A 25,180-nucleotide genomic window follows, 5' to 3' on the forward strand; every position below is an offset into this window, starting at 1 on the left:
AAGTTATGGATTTTTGGTTAAATTAACATAAAATGTCATAATTTTCATGAATTATTACTCAGTGAAAAACCTTTACCTATGTCTATGACAGTTTCTTTTTTCTCCATTGTTCATGCAAACAGATTTGTTTGACAGCTTCTTGCCCCGCCACAGTGAAGTGGGCATTAAGTGTTTAAACCCTTGTCATTCTTTATGTATGTCCATATGTTCCTATGGGCTGTGGAAATTTAAGCAATGATGTTGTCTTTCTTTCTATTACTCAATTGCCTCTGTGATATCCACATTTTTGGTAGCGAGATTGATATAAAATATAAATGGATGTCCACTAATCTCTAGGGGTGTTTATTATAGACTATAGACCAGTATAAGGAAGTTTTAAAGAATGTTAGTTTAAACCCTCTTGCTTGCACATCAGCAACAGCACCAACTTATATGGTATGGCTCGAGTCATGTCAGCATCTCTAAAAACAGTAAATTATTTTACTAAAATTCAATAATGAGAACTCTCAAGTGTTCTAAAGAAAATAAAATACCACTTAATTGATATATATGAATGAGGAGATATGGAATGATTGCCAATACGGGTATGACAGAAATCAACCAACACAGCTTAGGACATACACACCGGTGACACGCTCCATCATATCTGGGTATTAATGATACATTTTGTACTAAATAGTATCTGCTTTGACAGCTACTGAAGATTTGATGGAAAAAGTATATTTCTTGTAATGTACCGGTACCACAACTATTATTATATGACCATAAAGGACTGTGATATGATTGCCAATGGGACAAGCATCTACCAAAGTTGTAAATAGCAACAGGTTACTGTACAGGCTCTTACAAAGATAAAACCTTAAATGTATTGTAAGGTATAAATTCCTCAGAATAATTAATTAACAATTCCAAAGAGCTTTTGGCATAGTTTAAACTACGACCTTTTTACAGCAAACACTTATGACAGAAATCAACGGCTTAGGACGTACACACCGGTGACACGCTCCTTCATATCTGGGTATTAATGATACATTTTGTACTAAATAGTATCTGCTTTGACAGCTTCTGAAGATTTCATGGAAAAAGTATATTTCTTGTAATGTACCAGAATATTTATGCATTAAGAATATATCGCTTCATACACTTTTTGTCGAGCCTTCGACTTTAGTCGAAAAAGCGAGACTAAGCGATCCTACATTCCGTCGTCGTCGGCGTCGTCGTCGTCGGCGGCGTCCACAAATATTCACTCTGTGGTTAAAGTTTTTGAAATTTTAATAACTTTCTTAAACTGTACTGAATTTCTACCAAACTTGGACAGAAGCTTGTTTATGATCATAAGAAAGTATCCAGAAGTAAATTTTGTAAAAATAAAATTCCATTTTTTCCGTATTTTACTTATAAATGGACTTTGTTTTTCTGCGAGGAAACATTACATTCACTCTGTGGTTAAAGTTTTTAAAATTTTAATAACTTTCATAAACTATCCTTGATTTGTACCAAACTTGGACAGAAGCTTGTTTATAATCATAAGATAGTATCCAGTGGCGGATTTACCGGGGGGGCACAAGGGGCACGTGCCCCCCAGTTCAGGTCAACAATTTTTTTTTCTAACATAATTTTATTGATACTGAAACTTCTTATCTAGTGCGGAAATTGTCACAGCTTGATTAGGCTTCTTAAACTGGCCGTTAATTAATACCAGCGTCCCCATGCGTGATTTATGACAACTTATCGGTGGGTGTGTAAATATTGACACCTGTGTGTAATATGTCTATGCAAAAGATTTTATGTAAAATAGATCAAAATACATTTACATTATGATTGGAATAGTACAAAATTGTATTGGTTTATAATACAATACCGATTAAGATCGATTACCAGGTGAAACGTCTGATCTGTGTTTTTGAAGAAAAGGTACAAACATTTCCTGTAAATGTACTTTTTTTCCAAAACTTTCTTTTTTTGAATTTATTTAGCAACAAATTAAACTATTTATTTTTTGATAACTTAGAAGATATGTTTTTTTTTTAAATAATATCATATTTCATTCCCCTCTTATGGAAGGGAAATCAACAAAAAAATTTACTCCCCCTCCCCTTTACCCTAATGCTTTCCCTCGTCCAGGAAAAATAAATTGACATTTCCTATTAAATAATCATTAATAAAATGCTACTTGATTTTCGTTAAAATTTAGTTTGTAACAGAATCTTGGACTTAATCATTTCTCTAAAAGCCGAAGCATGCAGTTATATTTGTTTTTATTGGTCTTGTTTCAATTACCATGCATGTACATGGACGAGGCTATGCAAAAGGTCACCATTTATGAAGATATAAAGGTGTTTTGCAGATATTCGAATAATGTGCAAAAAAGTATAAGTCGGGGCCAAAAAATATAGATAACAGAATATAGAGTTGATGAAACATAAAGAAAATATTGTTTAAATTGTTGCATGGTTGTTAAACGTCCAGTGGCAAATATTTGATGCATGTTTAGGTCGAATATAATAAAGATCAATTGGCAATAAAGTGCAAAAGTAAAAAACTTAAAACATATCGAAATACAGAAATAATGATTTGACACCCCCCCCCCCCCCCCCCCCCCCCAAAAAAAAAAAACACAAAAAAACACAAAAACAAACCTAGCACCCACTCAAATCCGCATATATATATTTAACAACAAAAATATTGGTTCATGGTGCCCCCCCAGACATCGAAGTCCTGGATCCGCCCCTGGTATCAAGAAGAAAATTTTGTAAAAATAAATTTCCACTTTTCCGTATTTTACTTATAAATGGACTTAGTTTTTTTGCCAGAAACAAAACATTCACTCTGTGGTTTAAGTTTTTAAAATTTTTATAATGTTCTTAAACTATCCTGGATTTCTACCAAACTTAGACAGAAGCTTGTTTCTGATCATAAGATATTATTCAGAAGTAAATTTTGTAAAAAAAAAATTCACTTTTTCCGTATTTTACTTATCAATGGACTTAGTTTTTCTTCCAGTTAACATTACATACAGTCTGCAGTTAAAGTTTATACAACATTTATTAGATTCATAAACTATCCTGGATTTTTTACCAAACTTGGAAGCTTCTTTCAATCAAAAGACAGTATCGAGAGGGAAATTTTTATTGATGTTTTTCCTCATTTTGTTGAGTCTGCGATTAACAGCAAAAGTAGGCGAGACACTGGGTTCCGCGGAACCCTTACAAATTTTTGTTATTTTTGTCAATCAGACTTGGGGTCAATTACATTGGAATGTAATTAATTAAATTACACATTACATTACAAAAATGATCAATTACATCAATTACACATTACACAGTTTTTGAAATGTAATTAATTAAATTACAATTACTTTACTAAAGTAATTAATTAAATTACACATTACATTTCATCATGATATTTTTTGACAATATTTTACATGTATATATAATGCATGTGTAAAATATTCATGTAAGCATAGTTTAAGCGTTGCATTTGATAATCATTTTATTTAGTTATTTTAATGTTTTGTCATTTAGTCTGAATCTGTCTGATCTGAAAACAGCAATTGTAAATAGTCTTTGAACAGGAGCTTATGTGCTAGATATTGCTTGATCAGAACATGGAAGTTTAATGGTTAATAGAAAATCATAATATTGATAGGATTGAGAGGGAATTTGTTCTGTGGTTCAGTTGTCGTTTGTCTATGTGATACACGTTTGTTTTTTGTTCATTTTTTTTTTTTTTTTTTTTTTTTTACATAAATAAGGAGTTGGTTTTCTCGTATAAATTGTTTTACATTATCTAATCGGTGAGCTATAGTTGTAAATGTCTGTGTCCTTTTGGTCTTTTGTGGATAGTTGTCTCATTGGCAATCATACCACATCTTCTTTTTATATATATAAATGAATTAAAAATATTTTTCTATTTTACTTTAAAAATATTAAAAAGTGTGCTTGTCACAATATTGAAAATAACTTTTAGTACATACAATGTATATAATATAATTGGTCTAAATATTAGCAATATTTTGCTAATTAGATGAAATACATGTAACAGTGGCATTGCCCCTGGACATTTTAATCTGATTAATTGCTGTTTGTTTTTACAGCTGTTAATTTTTATTTCTAAAATCCTTTTGTGTAGACTAATTTGACAAAATGATTTTAAATTCTAAAAAAACAGTTTAAGAAAGATGTTTCACAGTGACACATTTTTTTGTTTATGTTTAACAAGGTGATTCATTACTTATCAACCTATATAGTTAAAAGATCCTTCTTAAAAACTGAAAAACACTTATATATTGTATATGATTCTCACATTTTTTAAATTATAAGACTATTCAAAAAAATCTGCAAGTCAAATAAATGATAAAAAAACTTCAGAATAAATTACAGACTTCATATATTTAAAAAGCATGTTATATCAATATTTGAATAATACACTTAATTTTTCAATTTATATTATTTAACACAAATCCTTATCTTTAACACCATAAAAGTACATGTAATTGAAATGTAATTCAAAAGTAATTGAGCATTACATGCTTTTTTCAATGTAATTAATTAAATTACCATTACATGTAATTTAAAAAATGTTCAATTACACATTACATTCAATTACATGGAAAATTGTAATGCATTACACTTAATTACCATTACATTTTTAATTACCCCATCCCTGTTGTCAATATTAATAAAAAAAAATGAAATATAAGATATAGAATCCTGTAGAATCAGTTTGAGAAGATATCAAACAAAGATCTTTGGGAAAAAACCAACCAATCCCCAGTTGATGAAGAGTTAAACAAGAATGTGTCCATAGTACATGAATGCCCCACTCGCACTATCGTTTTCTATGTTCAGTGGACCGTGAAATTGGGGTCAAAACTTTAATTTGAAAATAAAATTAGAAAGATCATATCATAGGGAACATGTGTACTAAGTTTCAAGTTGATGTAACTTTAACTTCATCAAAAACTACCTTGACCAAAAACTTTAACCTGAACTTCGCACTATCATTTTCTATGTTCAGTGGACCATGAAATTGGGGTCAAAACTATAATTTGGCATTAAAATTAGAAAGATCATATCATGGGGAACAAGTGTACTAAGTTTCAAGTTGATTGGACTTCAACTTCTTCAAAAACTACCTTGACCAAAAACTTTAACCTGAAGCGGACGGACGAACGGAGGCACAGACCAGAAAACATAATGCCCCTCTACTATCGTAGGTGGGGCATAAAAAGAGAAAATGGTGATGAATAGGACACACACTGAGGAAGCCAAAAACTAACATTACAAGGCAAGCCTTACAGTGGAACCCACAAGGAAAGCGTAGCAGGGGCAGACCATGATACACCTGGAGAAGGAATGTTGCAGTCGAGATGTAGAAAGAAGGGTACAAGTGGCACGATCTGGAGAGGCTAGTAAAGAACAGAACAAGGTGGAGAAATATCGTGAGTGGCCTATGCTCCACCAAGAGGCAACATGACTAAGCAAAGATAAAAAAAATAAGAAGGTAGTAACCAAAAGCCATATGGTTTATGTCAAGACAACTATAATCAATAGAAACAAATACAAACAAGAGTATAAGTATTTCAACCAAAACAAGAGGGATTGATTCAAGTGTGTTTTAGCACTGTTATGTTGCTGAAAAATAGTGATAATTTGATGTTAAATCAAATTCACATATGTCATTATTCAAGAATTAAGGAAGATTTTGCTTTAAGAAATGGAACATATCCTTGACACATATATTATTCAAACAATAATAAAACAACAGGAGTGTGTAAAACTCGACGACTCTGTCATTTAGAATTCTTGCTTCAAAAGCTTCTATGTAAACAGTAAACCTATATTCAAAACATTGATGATTTATAGCATGATATATTGTTTATAAACCTGCCTATTGTTGAAAATTGAATATTGACCTCTAGATAGACATCCATTGTTATGTGTTGTTGGGTCGCTATCTAGTTGATATACAGCCCACATCTCATTTATTGGTAATACATTTTTTAACAAATTCTGATTAGAAGCACAAACCTTGGAATATTATATCAACTGGGAGGTATATAAGTCGTCTATGTGCAAGAGATGCTGAATAGTTGCTACTTAAGTAAAAAATCATAATAGGACAATTGAAGTCATTTATTTTGTTGTAAAGTTACGTACTCTAACAACCTTCACTGTCAATTTAGAACTCAAGATATGGAGTAGAACAAGTCTGTCTGTGCTATCCTTTAATCAAGCTTGTAGGATTGTTGTCGTCAATAGTTTCAACACAAACGTTATTTTGTGTGAGGACATCATTTTTATAGCAAAGTATAAAAGTTAAAGGATAATGCTAGGTACTTATCGATTATCTTGAAAACCCGGTGTACAAACCGATTATCATACAAATAAAGGAACAAATTGGCACTGAAAGGTTCACATTTGGTTCCCATAGTAATAACGATTGTCTTTTTGTATGTTGTCAAAAATAATTTAACATCACTACTAATAGTGTGCCAATATCAATCATCTTTTTGTAGGAATAAAGTAGGACTTTATCTACCTAAAACAGATTATTGGAATACATGTTTTATTACCAATTCTTTTCATCGTTCTTCAAGTTAAAAATAAGGAATAGTAATATTTATATGCCGTTAATGGATATACAGAGATCAACACAGATGTGAAGTACATGGATGTATTTATTTCATTTAAACTTCAAATTTCAAATACTGATATTTTTTTATTTACACCCCGGAATTTCATACATTAATACAAGGACGTATACCTTATATATATATATATATATACGTCATTAATATATTCAGAGACATATAATATAATATTGTATTATATGTCGCTGATAGAAAAGAAAATAAACTGATAACTCCTGTACTGGTAAAAATGGTAAAGACAACAAACAGTTCACAAACCACAACAGAACAAGAATGTGTCCATAGTACACGGATGCACCATCCGCGCTATCATTATCTTTGTTCAGTGAAGCGTGAAAATGGAGAGAAAAAAAATCTTAGTTGGCATTAAAATTAGAAAGACTATATCATAGGGAACATGTGTACTACGTTTCAAGTTGATTGGACTTCCACTTCATCAAAAACTACCTCGACCAAAAAACTTTAACCTGAAACGGGACAGACGGACGGGCGGACGAAAAGACGAACGAACGAAGCACAGACCAGAGAACATAATGCCCATAAAAGAGGGAAGAAAGATACCAGAGGGACAGTCAAACTCATAAATCGAAAATAAACTGACAACACCATATGGCCAAAAATGAACAGACAAACAATAGTACACATGACACAACATAGAACACTAAAGAATAAACAACACGAACCCCATCAAAAACAAGTGGTGCTGATGCTTCATAAGGGTAAAGCAGATCTTGCGAAACATGTGGGACACGTCCTGTTAATCATGTAAAACAGTACAATTCCATAGATCAGTCTCGGTCGGGAAAGATAGGACAGGATTGTGTGTCGAGGCAGTGGCATAAAATACAATTATATGACTGACCAAGGAGACCCGACCAAAGAGCAGAAAACCGGCAGACAAAAGCCATGCAACCGGAAGCTGGTATGTTTACTTAACCACTGGATGTTGAAAACATCTCGCCCATCCACAAAATAAGAAAAAAGTAATGGAAGTAATTTTGGTATTGGTTTGTCATCCAAATCTTTCAATTGAAGGTAGTTCCAACATTCCGATGATGTAACGTATTTATCTCATATTGGAAACTTCGATTTCGACAAGTGCTTAGGATTTCGGTCACTGTGTTCCAACACTATTTCACTGGATGGAACATTTCAACGAATTGATGGACCATCTTTAATAGCGAAATAAATGAAACGTTTTAGTGCACATCGATAACCCTATTAGCGTTGATTTTATACCATTTTAGCGAAATATACAAATATCAATGTCTATTAAGCTATAGGTGTCCCTTCAATAAAAGGTTAACTTTTTTATATAATACCATGAAGTTGTTTAGCTTTTGCCATTTGATAAGGGACTTTCTGTTTTTAAAATTTGCCTTGGAATTATGTATTTTTATTATTCTGCTTTTCATTGTTTTATTTCTGAGGTGGTTGTGGAACAAGTGGATCTTTACAAACAATCTATTTTACTGAAGTCACAGATGCTATGAGGGTGTCTAAAGGAGGAGGATTAGAAGAGGAGGGAGAAATGATAGATGTAGTAGATATACCTGTTTCAGAGGCTATGAACTTGGTCATGGATGATAATGTTTACAAACCTGTCGGAGTGATGTTTGCTGTATTGTGGTTCTTTCAGAATAAAAATAAACATTATTCCTCAAAAGTTTTACCTTCCAACTGTGATAGGGTTCTAATTAGAATTTTATCAACAAACTACTTTAATGCAATTTCTCTTTGTTTCTTTATAAATGTGTTTTATTGAATAAAAGGCAGCATTTCATATTGTTTTCAAAAATTCTGGATTTTTGGTTAAGCTAATATTATATGTCATAATTTTCATGAATTATTACTCAGTGAAAAAGCTTTACCTATGACACGTCTTTTTTCTCTCCAATGTTCATACAATCAGATTTGTTTTACAGCTTCTTTAGCCACAGTCACTTAGTCTGAAGCATAAACCTATAGCTGTTTGTTGTTGAACTGCATTTTTTGAATGCTAATATTGTGTAGTCTAAAGGTGTTTTTTTTTTGTATGCCACGCCACAGTGAAGGGGGCATTAAGTGTTACCTTTGTTATTCCGTCTGTCTGTCCATATGTTCCTATGGGCTGAGGCAACTTAAGCAATGATGTTGTATTTTATCTATTACTCAATTGCCTCGGGGATATCTTTTCCTCATTTTTGGTAACAAGATTTATATAGAATATGAATGGATGTTCACTAATCATTAGAGGTGTTTATTATAGACTATGGGCCAGTATAAGGAAGTTTAAAAGAATGACAGTTCAAACCCTCTTGCTTGCACATCAGCAAAAGAATGTAAAATACCACTATATTGATATATAAGAATGAGTAGATATGAAATGATTGCAAATATTATTATATGACAATAAAGGACTGTGGTATAATTGCCAATGGGACAAGCATCTGCCAAAGATGTACAAAGATACAGGTACTGTACAGTCTCAAACAAAGATAAAACCATACTGTATTTCATATTGTTTTCACAAGTTATGGGTTTTTGGTTAAACTAACATTAAATGTCATAATATTCATTAAATATTACTCAGTGAAGCATTACCTCTGACAGTCTTTTTTTTCTCTCCAATGTTCATACAATCAGATTTGTTTTACAGCTTCTTTAGCAACAGTGAATTAGTCTAAAGCATAACCCTATAGATTTTTTTGTTGAAGTGCATTTTTGAAATTCAAATATTGTGTAGTTTCATGGTGACTTTTTGTATGGCCGTCACGGTGAAGTGGGCATTAAGTGTTACCCTTGTCATGTCTGTCCATATGTTCCTATCGGGCAAGGCAATTGAATCAATGATGCTGTCTTTTTTTCTATTACTAAATTGCCTCTGTGATATCTTTTTCAATTCTTTGGTAGCAAGATTTATATAGAATAATGGATGGATGTTCACTAATCAATATGGGTGTTTATTATAGACTATTGGCCAGTATTACAACGTTTTAAAGAATGTTAGTTCAAACCCTCTTGCTTGCACGTAAGCAACAGCACCAACTTATATGGTATGGCTCGAGTCATGTCGGCATCTCTAAAAACAGTAGAGTTTTTTACCAAAAAAAACTCTCAAAGTGTCCCAAAGAAAATAAAATACCACTTTATTGATATGCAAAATGTATATGAATGAGGAGATATGAAATGATTGCCAATACCGGTATGACAGAAATCAACCAACACGGCTTAGGACATACACACCGGTGACATGCTCCATCATATCTGGGTATTAACGATACATTTTGTACTAAATAGTATCTGCTTTGACAGCTACTGAAGATTTGATGGAAAAAGTATATTTCTTGTAATGTACCGGTATTAATATGCATTAAGAATATATCGCTTCATACATTTTTTGTTATTTTTGTCAATATTAATAAAAAAAATTGAAATATAATATATAGAATCCTGTAGAATGAGATGGCCTGAGAAGATATCAAACAAAGATCTTTGGGAAAAGACCAACCAATTCCAAGTTGATGAAGAGTTAAAAAAGAGAAAATGGCGATGGATAGGACACATACTGAGGAAGCCAAAAACTAACATTACAAGGCAAACCTTACAGTGGAACCCACAAGGAACGCATAACAGGGGCAGACCAAGATACACCTAGATAAGGAATGTTGCAGTCGAGATGGAGAAAGAAGGATACAAGTGGCACGATCTGGAGCTAGTAAAGAACAGAACAAAATGGAGAAATATCGTGAGTGGCCTATGCTCCACCAAGAGGCAACAGGATTAAGCAAAGATAAAAAAAATTAAGAAGACAAGTAGGTAGTAACCAAAAGCCATATGGTTTATGTCAAGACAACTATAATCAATAGAAACAAAGACAAACAAGAGTATATAAACATCACACTTAAGAGTATTTCAACCAAAACAAGAAGGATTGATTCAAGTGTGTTTTAGCACTGTTATGTTGCTGAAAAATAGTGATAATTTAATGTTAAATCAAATTCACATATGTCATTCTTCAAGAATAAAGGAAGATTTTGCTTTAAGAAATGGAACATATCCTTGACACATATATTATTCAAACAATAATAAAACAACAGGAGTGTGTAAAACTCGACGACTTTATGATTTAGAATTCTTGTTTCAACAGCTTCTATGTAAGCAGTAAACCTATATTAAAACATTGATGATTTATAGCATGATATATTGTTTATAAACCTGCCTATTGTTGAAAATTGATTATTGACCTCTAGATAGACATCCATTGTTATGTGTTGTTGGGTCGCTATCTAGTTGACATACAGCCCACATCTCATTTATTGGTAAAACATTTTTTTAAACAAATTCTGATTGGAAGCACAAACCTTGGAACATAATATCAACTGGGAGGTATATAAGTCGTCTATTTACAAGAGCTGCTGAATAGTTGCTACTTAAGTTAAAAATCATAATAGGACAATTGAAGTCATTTATTTTGTTGTAAATTTAGGTTCTCTAACGACCTTCACTGTCAATTTAGAAGGTATGGAGTAGAACAAATCTATCTGTGCTATCCTTAAATCAAGCCTGTCGGATTGTTGCCATCAATAGTTTCAACACATACGTTATTTTGTGTGAGGACATCATTTTTATAGCAAAGTATGAAATTTAAAGGATAATTCTAGGTACTTATCAAGCATCTTGAAAACCCAGTGTACAAACCGATTATCATACAAATAAAGGAACATATTGGCACTGAAAGGTTCACATTTGGTCCCCATAGTAATAATGATTGCCTATTTGTATATTGTAAAAAAATAATTAAACATCACTACTAATAGTGTGCCAATATCAATCATCTTTTTTAAGGAATAAAGTAGGACTTTATATACCTAACCAGATTATTGGAATACATGTTTTATTACCAATTCCTTTCATCGTTCTTCAAGTTAAAAATAAGGAATAGTAATATTTATATGGATATACAGAGATAAACACAGATGTGAAGTACATGGATGTATTAATTTCATTTCAACTTCAAATTTCAAATACTTATATTTTTTTATTTACACTCCGGAATTTCATACATTAATACAAGGACGTATAACTTACATATAACTTTATATATTACGGACAGTTTCCCCAGAGGGCATAAATGAAAAAAACATAGCATGAGTCCCTCATTTTCCTGTCTTCACTTATTTCCAGTATCTCCGGCTTTACAGTTCGAAATTCGTTTTAAAATACCAGTTTAAATTACAGGGCTTCATTCATTCGGGATGGATGTATAAGTACGTAGCCACGTTCAATAATTTTACCTCATTAGATCAAACTTATTTTTCTAATCATTATTAGACTGCTATTCATTTGGGAGGCTTAAATATGTAGTTTCTGTTGCAATTGCCCTACCGTTGTCAAATTTGAAATATTATTCAAACTTGGATCGGTTAGGACGTTTTTGATGTTTTTGTTTGAGGACTGCCCTCAATGCAGTTATAACATCTAAACTGTCACAACCTTTGGAAATTTAAAATTGTGCCAGTTCACATCGAAAATAACTATTTTCATTTGGCATATCTTTGTAATCTTTGCACCGTGTTTGGAAATTTTAAAATTGTATCAGCGTCTGTGGTGTTCGCCTAAATTGTATAAATTTCGAGATTTAGAAAAAGTTTCTCAGTTTCAATATTTTTACATGATTCATTTGACATCGTGCTATTATTGAAAAAGGATATCAGTTATCAAAATATCTAATATTTGTTCATTTTATAGTTATTTAATGGTGATGTTGTACCCTTTTTTACTTGTTATAAATTATATATAAATATATATATATATACGTAAAATTGAGAATGGAAATGGGGAATGTGTCAAAGAGACAACAACCCGACCAAATAAAAAACAACAGCAGAGGGTCACCAACAGGTCTTCAATGTAGCGAGAAATTCCCGCACCCGGAGGCGTCCTTCAGCTGGCCCCTAAACAAATATATACTAGTCCAGTGATAATGAACGCCATACTAAACTCCAAATTGTACACAAGAAACTAAAATTAAAATAATACAAGACTAACAAAGGCCAGAGGCTCCTGACTTGGGACAGGCGCAAAAATGCGGCGGGGTTAAACATGTTTGTGAGATCTCAACCCTCCCCCTATACCTCTAACCAATGTAGTAAAGTAAACGCATAACAATACGCACATTAAAATTCAGTTCAAGAGAAATCCGAGTCTGATGTCAGAAGATGTAACCAAAGAAAATAAACAAAATGACAATAATACATAAATAACAACAGACTACTAGCAGTTAACTGACATGCCAGATATGGGATGGTATCCGATTCATCATAGAATTCAAGTCAATAGTGGTGTGCGTCTAACTCTTTATTGTAAACTAATTAAATTACCTGACACTAGAATATGTCGTAAAGTTTTCTTGTGGGATCAAAGTATGTCTACCAGTTAATCAAAGAATCAAGTTTCAGGCAAAAACATAACAAACAAATAACTAATGTGGAAATAACGGCCACAGTTCACTTAGAATGACGAGGTCTGACATGATTACAGAATGCCGACATGATTGATTTAACTGACAAATCTGTGCACCATTGGTAGCAATGGATGCTTAAGTTCCTCAAGGTTCAGCCTAAAGAGAACGAGGGTTATGATCCCCAAATACGTCGGGTCTTATTCGCATCACCCCCTGGTTTCAGGGGAGTAAAGATTAACAGTTTCTATATCAGAAAACTCTATATGCACGCTGAATACATAGGCCATACTATGTATCATAAAACAGTCAAGCTCGAACTGGTACCAATACTGCAGGAAAGTAAAAACCTAATATGATCCGACGTACAATTACGGGAAACGATCATAACCCCTTAATCTTGCCACTTGAGTGTGTCTATATGTGGGATCAAAGTATGTCTACCAGATATCGTGATACGTGGTTCAATCACGCAAAGACACTGTTTGATTCATGCGGACTCAACGATGTACTTTTTCTAGAGAAACAACACATTATAACACCATACTTTATCGATTCTGTGAAAACGCATTTAGAAAACAAACATAAACAATCTTGGTTAGACAATATTCAGCAAAATTATGCCTAAACTGAGAACGTACAAACATTTTAAAACAGAATTTGCAACAGAAACTTTTCTAAAACGTTGCTTAACTAGAAATCGGCGATCTTCTATTTCACGTATGCGTTGTGGGAAATTTCCCTTAGAAATCGAAAAGGGACGAAATAGAAACATTCCAGTAGAACGCAGAACTTGTAAATTGTGCGATACAAACTCCATTGAGGACGAAATACACTTTTTGATCCACAGTCCAAAATATACAGAGAAAAGAAACAAACTGTTTGAACATATTTGTGTTACATTCCGTGATATTTCTGGTCTTTCTGACACTGATAAACTGTGTAACCACAAACTTAGCAAACTCGTGGCAAATTTTATAGCAGACTGCTATCATATCAGAACTTTAACACTATGATCATTTGATTTGAAATTATTTATCTTATCTTTTTTTTTGCAATTCGCTCGTATATATAACATGACACTAAATTTTATGAACAATGATAAATTCTCTTAATTATATGTATGTTAAATAACGATTCAAACAGTGCATCATAAGCCTATGTGGCTGGCTGAAGTTTTATATTATGTATTTAATGTAACAATACACTTTATATTCAGGTTACACTTTAATGAACAATCCTTCTTCTTGTTCTGTCAACCTTTACGAAAAAATCTCCACAGATATCAAAGGTGCAATTGAACAAAATTGGTAACAATCATCATCAGCTGTTCACACAGAACATAATGGTACAATGTGAGTTACTGTTTAAGATAGTCTAATATTACTGCTGAAAATCGAAAAAAGATAGTGAAGGATCTGACAGATTATAAATCTTCCTTTGATTGAATCACTGTGACGAAATATGTGGTAAATCCAAGTCAGCAAAATAAATTCGGAAGAATAAAACAAGTGCATGTGTCACGGGGTTATCGTTAGTAAATTTATATAGTATATATATGTAACGAGTTATTGCCATAGTATTTGATATAATTATCCCTATTATGTTTTTCTGTTTTCTTAATCTTAATCTTGAATATTTTATTTATTTTGTCTGTTTTTTTCACGCATCGTTGTAAATATAACGGAATTTGATGACACTGTCGTTCACGTGAGAGGTTTAGCGCTATAAAACCAGGTTCAACCCACCATTTTCTACATTTGAAAATGCCTGAACCAAGTCAGGAATATGACAATTGTTGTGCCTTCGTTTTTTATGTGTTTTGTCATTTGATTTTGCCATGTTATTAGGGACTTTCCGATTGAATTTTCCTCGACGTTCAGTATTTTGGTGATTTTACTTTTTACTGTAACAAAAATAAACATCAGCAATTCAAGATTTTCAAAACGACTAATATGAATGAGTCCACCAAGTGATACCTTAGACAAATGATGACGCCAATATTAGTGGTCCTGTCTATACGTCCACTTGTATTTTTGTCCATCTGATGAGTTAAGCCTTTTTCAACTGATTTTTATAGTTCGTTCTTTTGATGTACTGTTATACCACTGTCCCAGGTTAGGGGAGGGTTGGGATCCCGCTTACATGTTTAACCCCGCCACATTATTTATGTATGTGCCTGTCCCAAGTCAGCAGCCTGTAACTCAGTGGTTGTCGTTTGTTTATGTGTTACATATTTGTTTTTCGTTCATTTTTTTTTACATAAATAAGGCCGTTAGTTTTCTCGTTTGAATTGTTTTACATTATCTTATCGGGGCCTTTTATAGCTCACTATGCGGTATGGGCTTTGCTCATTGTTGAAGGCCGTACGGTGACCTATAGTTGTTAATGTCTGTGTCATTTTGGTCTTTTGTGGATAGTTGTCTCATTGGCAATCATACCACATTATCTTTTTTATACTGTCTATCATATGTTTGACCCAAAATAGCTACATGTTCTTAAATGAAACTCGATAAACAGTTTATTTGGAATTGAGTCTCTTATACAATTTTATAACTGCATATCATGATTATTTCAAAGTATCAGATTACAGTATGATCTATGGCAACGTAATTTCAAGTCCAGTGATTCAAACCAGTATTAATATTTTCAATTATTAATACATATATTTTCAACGAAAATTAAATAAAATCATATTTCTTTAATATTCCTTGCTGTTCTATTCAAATATATTCTATGACTTATGTAATTGAAAATGAAATTTCAATAACTACTTCAACATATTTATACATTATTTCGAAGGTTATCGCGTGGATTTAATTTCGGTTATCACCATGCGTTTTGAATTGAAAGAGACATTTTTATACTCATAATTCTATTTCACATATTTCAAGATAATGTTTTTAATACATTCCGTATATAAAAATGGCAGTTACAGATTTCAGATTTTTCATCGGAAATTAAAAAAAATAAAACGTCATTGAAAAAACCTGAATGATTTTCTGTCATTAATGGTCTACCAATCACCATCAACAGGTCCATGATGAAGTCGTAGGCTTTTCCGATGATTAAACACTTATCCCTAAATTTGCCTCTGCTGGTGATGTTTTTGATAGATCTCAATCCTCCCATAATCCTCTAGCCAATGAAGAATAAACAAACACACATCATGCAGTTTAAAACACACCTTTCTATTCGTTTGATCATGAACTTTCTATACTAAGTCTAGTTTAGAAAGTCCCTGGTTTGATGTGGTTGGGCTTTTGATTTTGCAATTTGATTGGAACGTTCCGTTTTGAATTTTCCTCGGAGTTCAGTATTTGTTTTTATTTTACTTTTTGTAAGCTTTTCCAATTGCAAAAACATACCCAGAACATTGGCAATCATACCACACCTTCTTTTCACATTTTTTTAAAAAATCAAATGTTAAAAAAAAACGAATAAAAAGAGAGAGGTCATAGGGTAAACATGTATGTACATAGGAACTAAAGACAAAATGAAGAATATTTTATAAAGAAGACATCCTTAAGATCGCTGTATTCTATGAACCATATTTCGCATTGCGTTTATCTTTTTAGGAATTTCGTGTAGATTGTTGGTTTTATATTTATCAAAAACTTGCTTTGTCTGTTATTATGGCAATCATGAGCTTCCCATGTGATACAAATTTCATAGAAGCTTGAACGTTGTTGAATCTTCGTGACCTCAAAGATGTTTGTCTTTTTCTTGTGTTTTATGATGTTGTTGGTAGGCATATGCCTTATCTAAACTCGTTCATACTCATGCTGATATCTAATTCATGAGATGAATGTACTTGAAAAGTCCGGAAATAAGTTAGAAAAAATCTACAAATAGCAAGGAAGTCCCCGTATAGCGGGTTATTTTCGCGGGATATAAATTTTGCTTATTTTCGCGAAAAGAACAAAATCACCAAAATATATTCCGTCAATTTTAAAAAAAAATGCACATGCAAAAGTATTGATAAAAGTTTAAATTCGCCAAAATAATTACCGCCAAAAAAATTCGTATACCTTATTCAATGAAAATCGTGAAAATAACCCGCTATACGGGGTAGTAGGAATTTCTCCTCCCTTTTCTCTTCTTTTTCCTAAAATATCGTAAATGACGATTTCATGTCATACATTAATCTCAAATCATGATTGATGATTGAACCGAGATAAGACTGTTCGTCAAATCAGGAAAAATCAAGTGTATTATCTCTGATTGAAATTAATTAATTTCATGGGCCGGTGCCAGGTTTGCCTAAAGTGCTCCTTATTTGATAGCCTGCAGACAGTTGACTATATTAATGGATTTTAATAAATCATCTCTCGAGGATAAACTAAACAGATTGTCAAGCTATATGTATTTCCACAGTTTTATGCATAGTAGATACATATAGAGAATGCAATTTTAAACTGTTTTATATATTCCAGATAAACATGCTGTTTTAATTGTGAAATAAAATTAATAACGTATTACATCATATTTCTATCTCGCCAAGTTTGACAAAAACAGTTAAAATATTTCTTTAGCTCTCCATGGGACATAGTACATTAGTAATACTCTTCCCAAGTGTTCTTAACATGTGCGTTTTTTAAATTTCAGTTTTTTTTTATCCATTTCATACGGCAATATTAATTATTTAGAATCATAACTATTCGATGGAAGAATTTTCATAGACATCAATCTAAAACAAAATCTTCCTTAAATGAATAAAATTAATTATAGACTTTCTTCGATTAGCGAGATGGCATTTAAACTGCCATAAATGATTTTTATCAAACTACATTTAACAGGCCCATGGGAGGGATGCATTTCATAAATACTAGAAGTTTTACGTGGAATCTGGACACATTTGGAAGCTGTTCAGTTTGTAGATGGTGAAATGTCAACGTTGAAGTACACATCTACAGAGATTGACCTGAAAGTTACCACCAGTTTCTGTATAGAAACAAATAACTCATTAGGTAATAAAACATTGACGGAATATGAACAATTTACTAAATTGCAGTCTATTTTAATTGCTATTTTTGCAGGTATTCTTGCGTTCTTAACCTTAGGTGGAAATCTTTTGGTGATGATATCTTTCGGAATTAACAAGAAATTGAGAATACTAAATAACTACTTTTTAGCAAGTTTATCTGTTGCAGACTTTGCTATTGGGTTAATATCAATGCCTTTATATACTGTATATGTTGTTCTTGGATATTGGCCGTTCAGTTCTCTGCCATGTGATCTCTGGTTATCAATGGACTATGTCATGAGTAATTCATCAGCATTACATTTAGTTATCATATGTGTAGACCGATATTTTTCGGTCAAGAGACCACTGACTTACAGAGCTAATAGGACATCTAAAAAAGTTGTTAGAATGATTATTTCCGTTTGGGTCATTTCGAGTTTACTGTGGATACCATTGATTTTTGCGATGCCTTACATAGAAGGCGAGCGTACCGTGCCAGACACTGATTGCTACATTCAATTTCTATATTCAAATGCGTATGTTACCATAACTACTCACATTTTGGCGTTTTGGCTGCCGGTTTTTATTATGATTGCTTTTTATCAAAGGGTTTACAATGCTGCATTAGAACATGCTGCTTTTAAGTCAAAATATGCATGTCGAACCGATGCTCCAGCTATCAAAGCTACATACAACTGTCGCGGCAAACTCGATAGACATGCATCAATTGATAGCACAGTATCTACTATAAGTGAAGTATCTTATAGGAATGGTGGAAAGCCTCATCCTGACAGAGAAGGCGATAAAGCTGCAAGAACGCTGACCGCCATTCTATTAGCATTTATTATAACTTGGACACCATATCATGTTAATGTGATTATATCTTGTTTTTGCTCGAACTGTGTACCGAATGCAGTGTACCATTTTGGTATGTACAAATTTAAATATATAAGTTTTAAAGAGATAAATTGGCTTTACCTCATTTGAACAATATTTCAACTTGACAGATACTTAGCATTATAAAAAAAAGAAATATTGAATTATCACACTAAACACATATTTTACCTATTTAAATAATTCAAAATGTAACAATCAGACAGAGCGTACATTGCAACAAAGAAAACATGCTTGTTAGTTTTATTTTTAAATTCAGACGTGTTAGTACTGGAAGTTTATCTGGAATTAAAATACTAAACCAATTCAACATTAAAGAGCAAATTAGCAATTTTATAATAAAAAAAGTAAATAATAATAATTTAAAGCAAGCATCTTTTATGAACCATTATATAGATACTAGAACACACCCGTATATCGCGGGTCCGTGACTGAATTAAAGTATATAACTATGCGCAAGCCTTATTTTAGTATTAGTATTGTCATCTGATAAAGTCATGCTGATTATAAGATACACAGTTTTCTCTGCTTTCAAATCTTTCTGTTTGAACCCGTCGAACTGGAACTTATCAATTATTGATAACATTAATTATTTGGAAAACAAAAGGTCCTGGAATGGAGTATTTTTTAATCAACAGCATTGTCCTATATTAGTTATAAATATTGAATTCTTTGATTCGCTGTTTTACGTCATGCCCGCTAACAAATTGAAAACTGTACCTATACGCCTTATTTTAGTCCAGATTTTTAGTATTCGTATTGTTATCTTAGAAAGTCTAACTGATTAAAATACTACAATAGGTAACAATTTGACAATTAAGTAGTGTCAACCCTATGATTATGACCCGTGTAATACTATATAGCATATTAATCCTGAATACACCGTTTGGTGGTGCGCCTGTCAGATGCGGAACGTATAGATAAGGTAATCGGTAACAGGTGAATATACTATTGGTATCGGTATCGGACTCGACCCGGAACTTCTTAATTATTGGCAATATTAATTACGTGGAAAACAAAAGGGCCTGGAGTGGTGTAATTTTTAATCTACACCTTTGTACTATATTAGTTATATATAAAGTTGAATTCTTTGATTCGTCGTTTTTACGTGATGACGGCTGACAAATTGGACCTCGTAATTTTAGTATTATAGATGTATTAGTCGTAAACTAGTGTAAACCAGTAATGATTCAGTACAATAAATCTCAAAGAATATAAAAAAAGATTACCTCCCAAAATGAAGAGAACTACTAAGCTCAGGTATTGACTGCATGATGGTTTTGTTTTGGAAATATGTTGATAAGTCTTTTCATTATATTTGTTTATTTTTTAATAAGTGTGATGAGATTTTCGAAATTAAGCAAGCGTATTTTTCCTTTTTAACTTTTCTTTTTCGATTCAAGCATCATTGGTGAATCTTTTGTAGACAAAACGCGACTCTGGCGTTTCAAATTTCAATCCTGTTATCTATTATGAGTTAAATCTTTGATACGTCTTAGTACAAGTACAATGTTTTGTGCAAATTATTGATAAAAGCTTAATATGACCATTTGTCCTACGTTCTCTCCGGAACCCATGTTTAAGAAGGTGTTTGTCACCACGACAATGTTCTTCTGTTATTGATTAATAGGTGTATATTGCATTTCCTATTGTTTTTCTCCTTCTATACATGTTTAATACACCAATAGTTTCAGAGTCCTCCATACATATTCAGTATCCTTTATCACGAGAGAAAAAATAAATCTCATCATATGGAAATTTTAACTTAAAAAGTCCAACAAATAACAAAAAAAAAAAATAAACAAAAGAAAAATTAAAAAAAAAAAATAAATAAATAAAACAAAAACACAATCGTTTTATAACCCAAAGTCTGTGGTAGAATGATTAATGAAAAACCGATAAGTAAAATGAACTATTTCCTTTTTAGAAAAAGCGCGATAATTAGTTATATTTTGAAAAGGGTCTTACAAAACTTTACCTAAAAATAGTTTTCTTTTCATATTTGATCTTTTTTATTTCAGGTTACTGGCTATGCTACATCAACAGCACAATTAATCCGCTCTTGTATGCCCTATGCAACATGAATTTCCGATGGACATTTATTAGAATTCTGACATGCAACCAAATATATTCTATTAAAAGCGGTATGGTTAGAAATGAAGTTCAAGGAAGATCAACTATTATAACTTCATAATCATGAACTAGAACTGTACTTTATCGCAAAAAAATGCCACGGTTCAAGCTCATTTAATATACTATTCGCTGTTTTTTTTAAGTATGCAAAATGTAGATCTAAATATTAAGTTAAGAGGTAGGAGCCAATTTCCGATGAATAATTTTATAGTATTCCTTTTGAAAAGAAACATCAAACCTTTATCACAGTTTACAGTTTCTGTCAAATTTAAGTTTTAACATTTTTTTTAACTTCGGAAGATGCACATTTTATTAAAAAAGCATGAAAAGAGTTCAACCATTTGATGTGTTTATCCCAAAAGAATAAGGACATTCTTAATGATATCCACAATGACAGTCCCACAATTCAGTAGAATATTTTGTTATTGGAAACATTTTGTTTTCTAGATCTGTCATGAGGCAAACTTTTTACCCCCCCCCCTTTTCAAATTTAAAAAAGATACCAAAAAACAATACATATTAAATTGTTTGAATTACATATATATTCGTTAAAGCATCAGTCACACTGTCACGTTTTACTACGTTTTACTACGTGTTGAAAGCGTAGCGAAACTGAAATATACGTAACGAAGCGTATCGAAATGTAGTGATCCTTTGTTCAAAATGGGACCTGCCCCGTATGTTTTGAAAATTCAACAACAAACGTAGCGAAAATTGAAACGAAGTAGAAACCTAGTAAAAACGTATCGAAGCTTAGCGGAACGTAACAAAACGTGCTTACTGCGTATCGAAACGTATCAATGCGTGGTGGAAACGTGGGTCTACACGTACCAATACGTAGCAAAACGTGATAAGAACGTAGCACAAACCTAGTAAAACCTGGCTTTCAAAATAACGGGACATTTTTATTCAAAAAGTAGTTGAAACGTAGCATTTTAAAACGGAATAAAACGTGACAGTGTGACTGGGGCTTTAATGTTCTTATTCCACTACATTTTAACAACTTTTAGATTTCGACTCATCATATGTCTGTGTTTCGTGTGTCGTTTAAGAACAGAAGAGGAGTAGGGATAAACTACCATCAGATGAACATTTAACAAATTCGTGTATTTTCACTCCATCAAATGTTAATATTTCTTAACATTTTAACCCCTGCTTCCGCAGACTTAATACACGGATGTCGTATTGTGTTCGTGTTATCAATAATTAAATCTTCAGTTAAGGGTTATGACCCCTTCTGTGGCCTGTGAATTAAAAAAAAATTAAACTGCAACATTATCAAAACAGCAAAGATAATCAATAATAGAAATAGGCCATTTTCTACATGTACCAGGGGGAAACTTCGTGCAAAGCATTATTATCAATAGTTTCATAGCATTAAGTAGAAAAAGAGAATTTGGTGAAAATTAAACCAAGAATTTTGCAGAAAATCCTCAGACTTTAAAACAGAGATTTCTGTTATAAAATTTGAAAAATAGATTACTCATTTGTTTTTCTATGATGTGCTACAGGTTTATTGTTTACAATAAGCCCTTAACATCATATCAATTCTAAAACACCTCGTCGTGAGTCGCTAAAGTCGAGCGCATCCTAAATTTTTATTCACGGTGGGACAGATTTGCCCTTGTAGTATGGAACGCTTTTTTTTCCTATGACGTCATCATAATGTCATAAAAAATGCATAAAAGACTGGAGGAACCTTTCTGTTGAATAATGGAAAAAAACGTTTTTCAAAATATTAAATAGTTTAGACGAAAATTATAGTGGTTTTTTAAAGATGAAGCTTTTCGCCTGCAGCATAAAAACATAGTTTCAACAATTATTTATTTCGTTTTTATTTTAAAAAAACATTATTTTTTAAAATACGTACAAAAGCAATGAATATGATATCCACAATTATATATTTTGGACTTGCATCTTGCCAACTACACCGATTTTCTAATGAGGTACGAACATTACGCGTAACGTCAAAGCATTGAATTATCACAAGGGTACATAACCCTTAACTGTGAAGTGTTTTCGAGAGTGTTGTTATCCTTACGTCTTTTTTCTTTGGTCTTGGTGTCGTAAGCTTTCGACATAAGATTTTTTTAAGGCTTCCAAATCTTCAAGCCTTTTTGATTTAATAAAAAAAAACACAGGAGTTAGCCCAGAACATCAATTTGATAGTGTTTAACGATAAGGATATTCCAAACTAGAATCAAAATAACATCAATAGTAAAATTGGGTATTATCTTTAGAAAAAAAAATGATTAATTCAGAACCATATGTGACAGTACCTGTGCGTGATTGAGTATCATTATAAAGTGGGTGAAAATGGAGTATTGGCGACAAATAATTTATTAGATCTAATAATAAAACCAATTGGCCGTTTGATACACAGGGACCTGATTAAACATTAACAATATATTATTTTTTATAATTGTAATATTATTTGTTTTTTGTATCTCCTGTCTATTTGTATGATTTTTATTCAATTATTAGTTAGTTGTCACCCGATTATTTATATGTTTAATTATGGCACGGAATCAAGTTCACAAATATTGATTTTAGCATATGCTAAATTCAGTTATTCAGAATATGCTAAATTAGTTTCAGCAAATGTAAAATTCATTGAAGCATATGTGGAATTGTTTAGCTTATACACAAATTCTGGTGTGTAAACATGGTCATAAATATTGAATTTATCATACACTAGTTTGAATTCATTTTAGTATATACTTAATATGATTTAGCATATGCTACAACTTATTTAGTATAGATATATATGTAACATGAAATAAGCATGTGCTAAAATGAATTTGGCGTATGCTATCCTCAATATTGCATTATATACTGAAAAGTAAAATAACAAAAATATCGAACTTGAAATTAAAAACGGAAAGTCCTTACATTAGATGGCAAAATCAAAAGCATAAACACTTCAAACGAATGGATAACAACTGTCATATTCTTGCCTTGCTACATGCATTTTATTATGTCAAAAAAGGAAATGCAATTTAACATGATATGCCTTTCAGTAAGCAAATGCTAAAATCAATAATTATGACCTTGAATATGCGCCATAAAGAATAAGGGGGATGTTTTAGATTCATTTGATGTTACGGTAGCTAAAAGTGGACACTTAAGCTTGATGATAAACTGAATTTCCATCCTCTTGGTTGATTAAATAAATATTTACACAATGAATTGGATACAAAAACATAGCATTAATTTTGATGAAAGACCCCTTGTTAAACATCGAAAGCTAACATACTGCCTACATCATTCATAGTTTCATGATTTTGTTAAGAGATATCACAATTGGTCAAATCCCAATGGGTTTATTCAATAGAGCAACAAAGGAGAACGTATGATTAAAAGCATTATATCGAACACATGGTATTGATGAAATGGTAAAATTCGTATATTCTTTCAAAATGATACAAATTTCATTTATAAATGAATGTTATGATACAAACTCATAACTTAAGTGTGGAAATGTTTGTGTCTCTTTTATGTACCAAAGTGGTTGTTTTTTGTTTTGATTAAAAAAAAATGAACAAAAATGTAAATGAGCCACAAGGTAACATACATATATATTTTGCTCACATCTATGACTTTGTAGAAAATGGTTTTTTTTTTGCTGGTGGAAGTTAAGTAAGGCAACAGTAGTATACCACTGTCCAAAAGTCATAAATCGATTGAGAGAAAACAGATCCAGGTTACAAACTAAAACCGAACGAAAAACATCAACTATAAGAGGAAAACAACGGAACAACAGAAATACTGAAATGCAATAAAAACAAACGCCAACATACATAGAAACGGCCTTTTTGGGAACAATTGCCATATTTCTGACTTGGTACATTGGACATTTGAAGAAAATATGGTGTACTTAAAAAATATTGACACCGTATGTTTGTGGCATAACATCGTGGCCACAAGTTAAATTTTTTCTGTTAAGTATTAAATTTATATTAAGATCCATTTTGTTACATCTTGTGATCAATTTTATTTGGCAATCGCCAATGGCAGTCAGCAGGGTTAAAGAACATCAGTTGTTCGACCTGTTAGTCAAATGCGTTTGTTTAAATATACTTTTTGACTT

The 25,180-nt window shown here is 32.1% G+C and overlaps 1 protein-coding gene across 1 annotated transcript; it reads left to right on the plus strand.

Moving 5' to 3' along the window:
* Window positions 1-5,337: 5,337 nt before the first annotated feature.
* On the plus strand, window positions 5,338-21,563 carry LOC143066740 (muscarinic acetylcholine receptor M2-like). Its single transcript, XM_076239551.1, has 4 exons — window positions 5,338-5,443; window positions 8,086-8,337; window positions 18,137-18,991; window positions 20,979-21,563. The coding sequence occupies exons 1-4, from the start codon at window positions 5,338-5,340 to the stop codon at window positions 21,149-21,151; spliced, it is 1,386 nt and encodes a 461-aa protein (XP_076095666.1). The 3' UTR covers window positions 21,152-21,563.
* The last annotated feature ends 3,617 nt before the right edge of the window (window positions 21,564-25,180 follow it).

The sequence above is a fragment of the Mytilus galloprovincialis genome, chromosome 3 (genome assembly GCF_965363235.1).
Source record: "Mytilus galloprovincialis chromosome 3, xbMytGall1.hap1.1, whole genome shotgun sequence".
Lineage (NCBI taxonomy): Eukaryota > Metazoa > Mollusca > Bivalvia > Mytilida > Mytilidae > Mytilus > Mytilus galloprovincialis.

Excerpts from the sequence above, each read along its gene's own strand:
- LOC143066740 (XM_076239551.1), top strand. The coding sequence starts at position 5,338 with ATGATACACCTGGAGAAGGAATGTTGCAGTCGAGATGTAGAAAGAAGG. Across the intron at positions 5,444-8,085 it reads GAACAAGGTGGAGAAATATC|GTGGTTGTGGAACAAGTGGA; the intron begins GTGAGTGGCCTA and ends TTTATTTCTGAG. Across the intron at positions 18,992-20,978 it reads GAATGCAGTGTACCATTTTG|GTTACTGGCTATGCTACATC; the intron begins GTATGTACAAAT and ends TTTTTATTTCAG.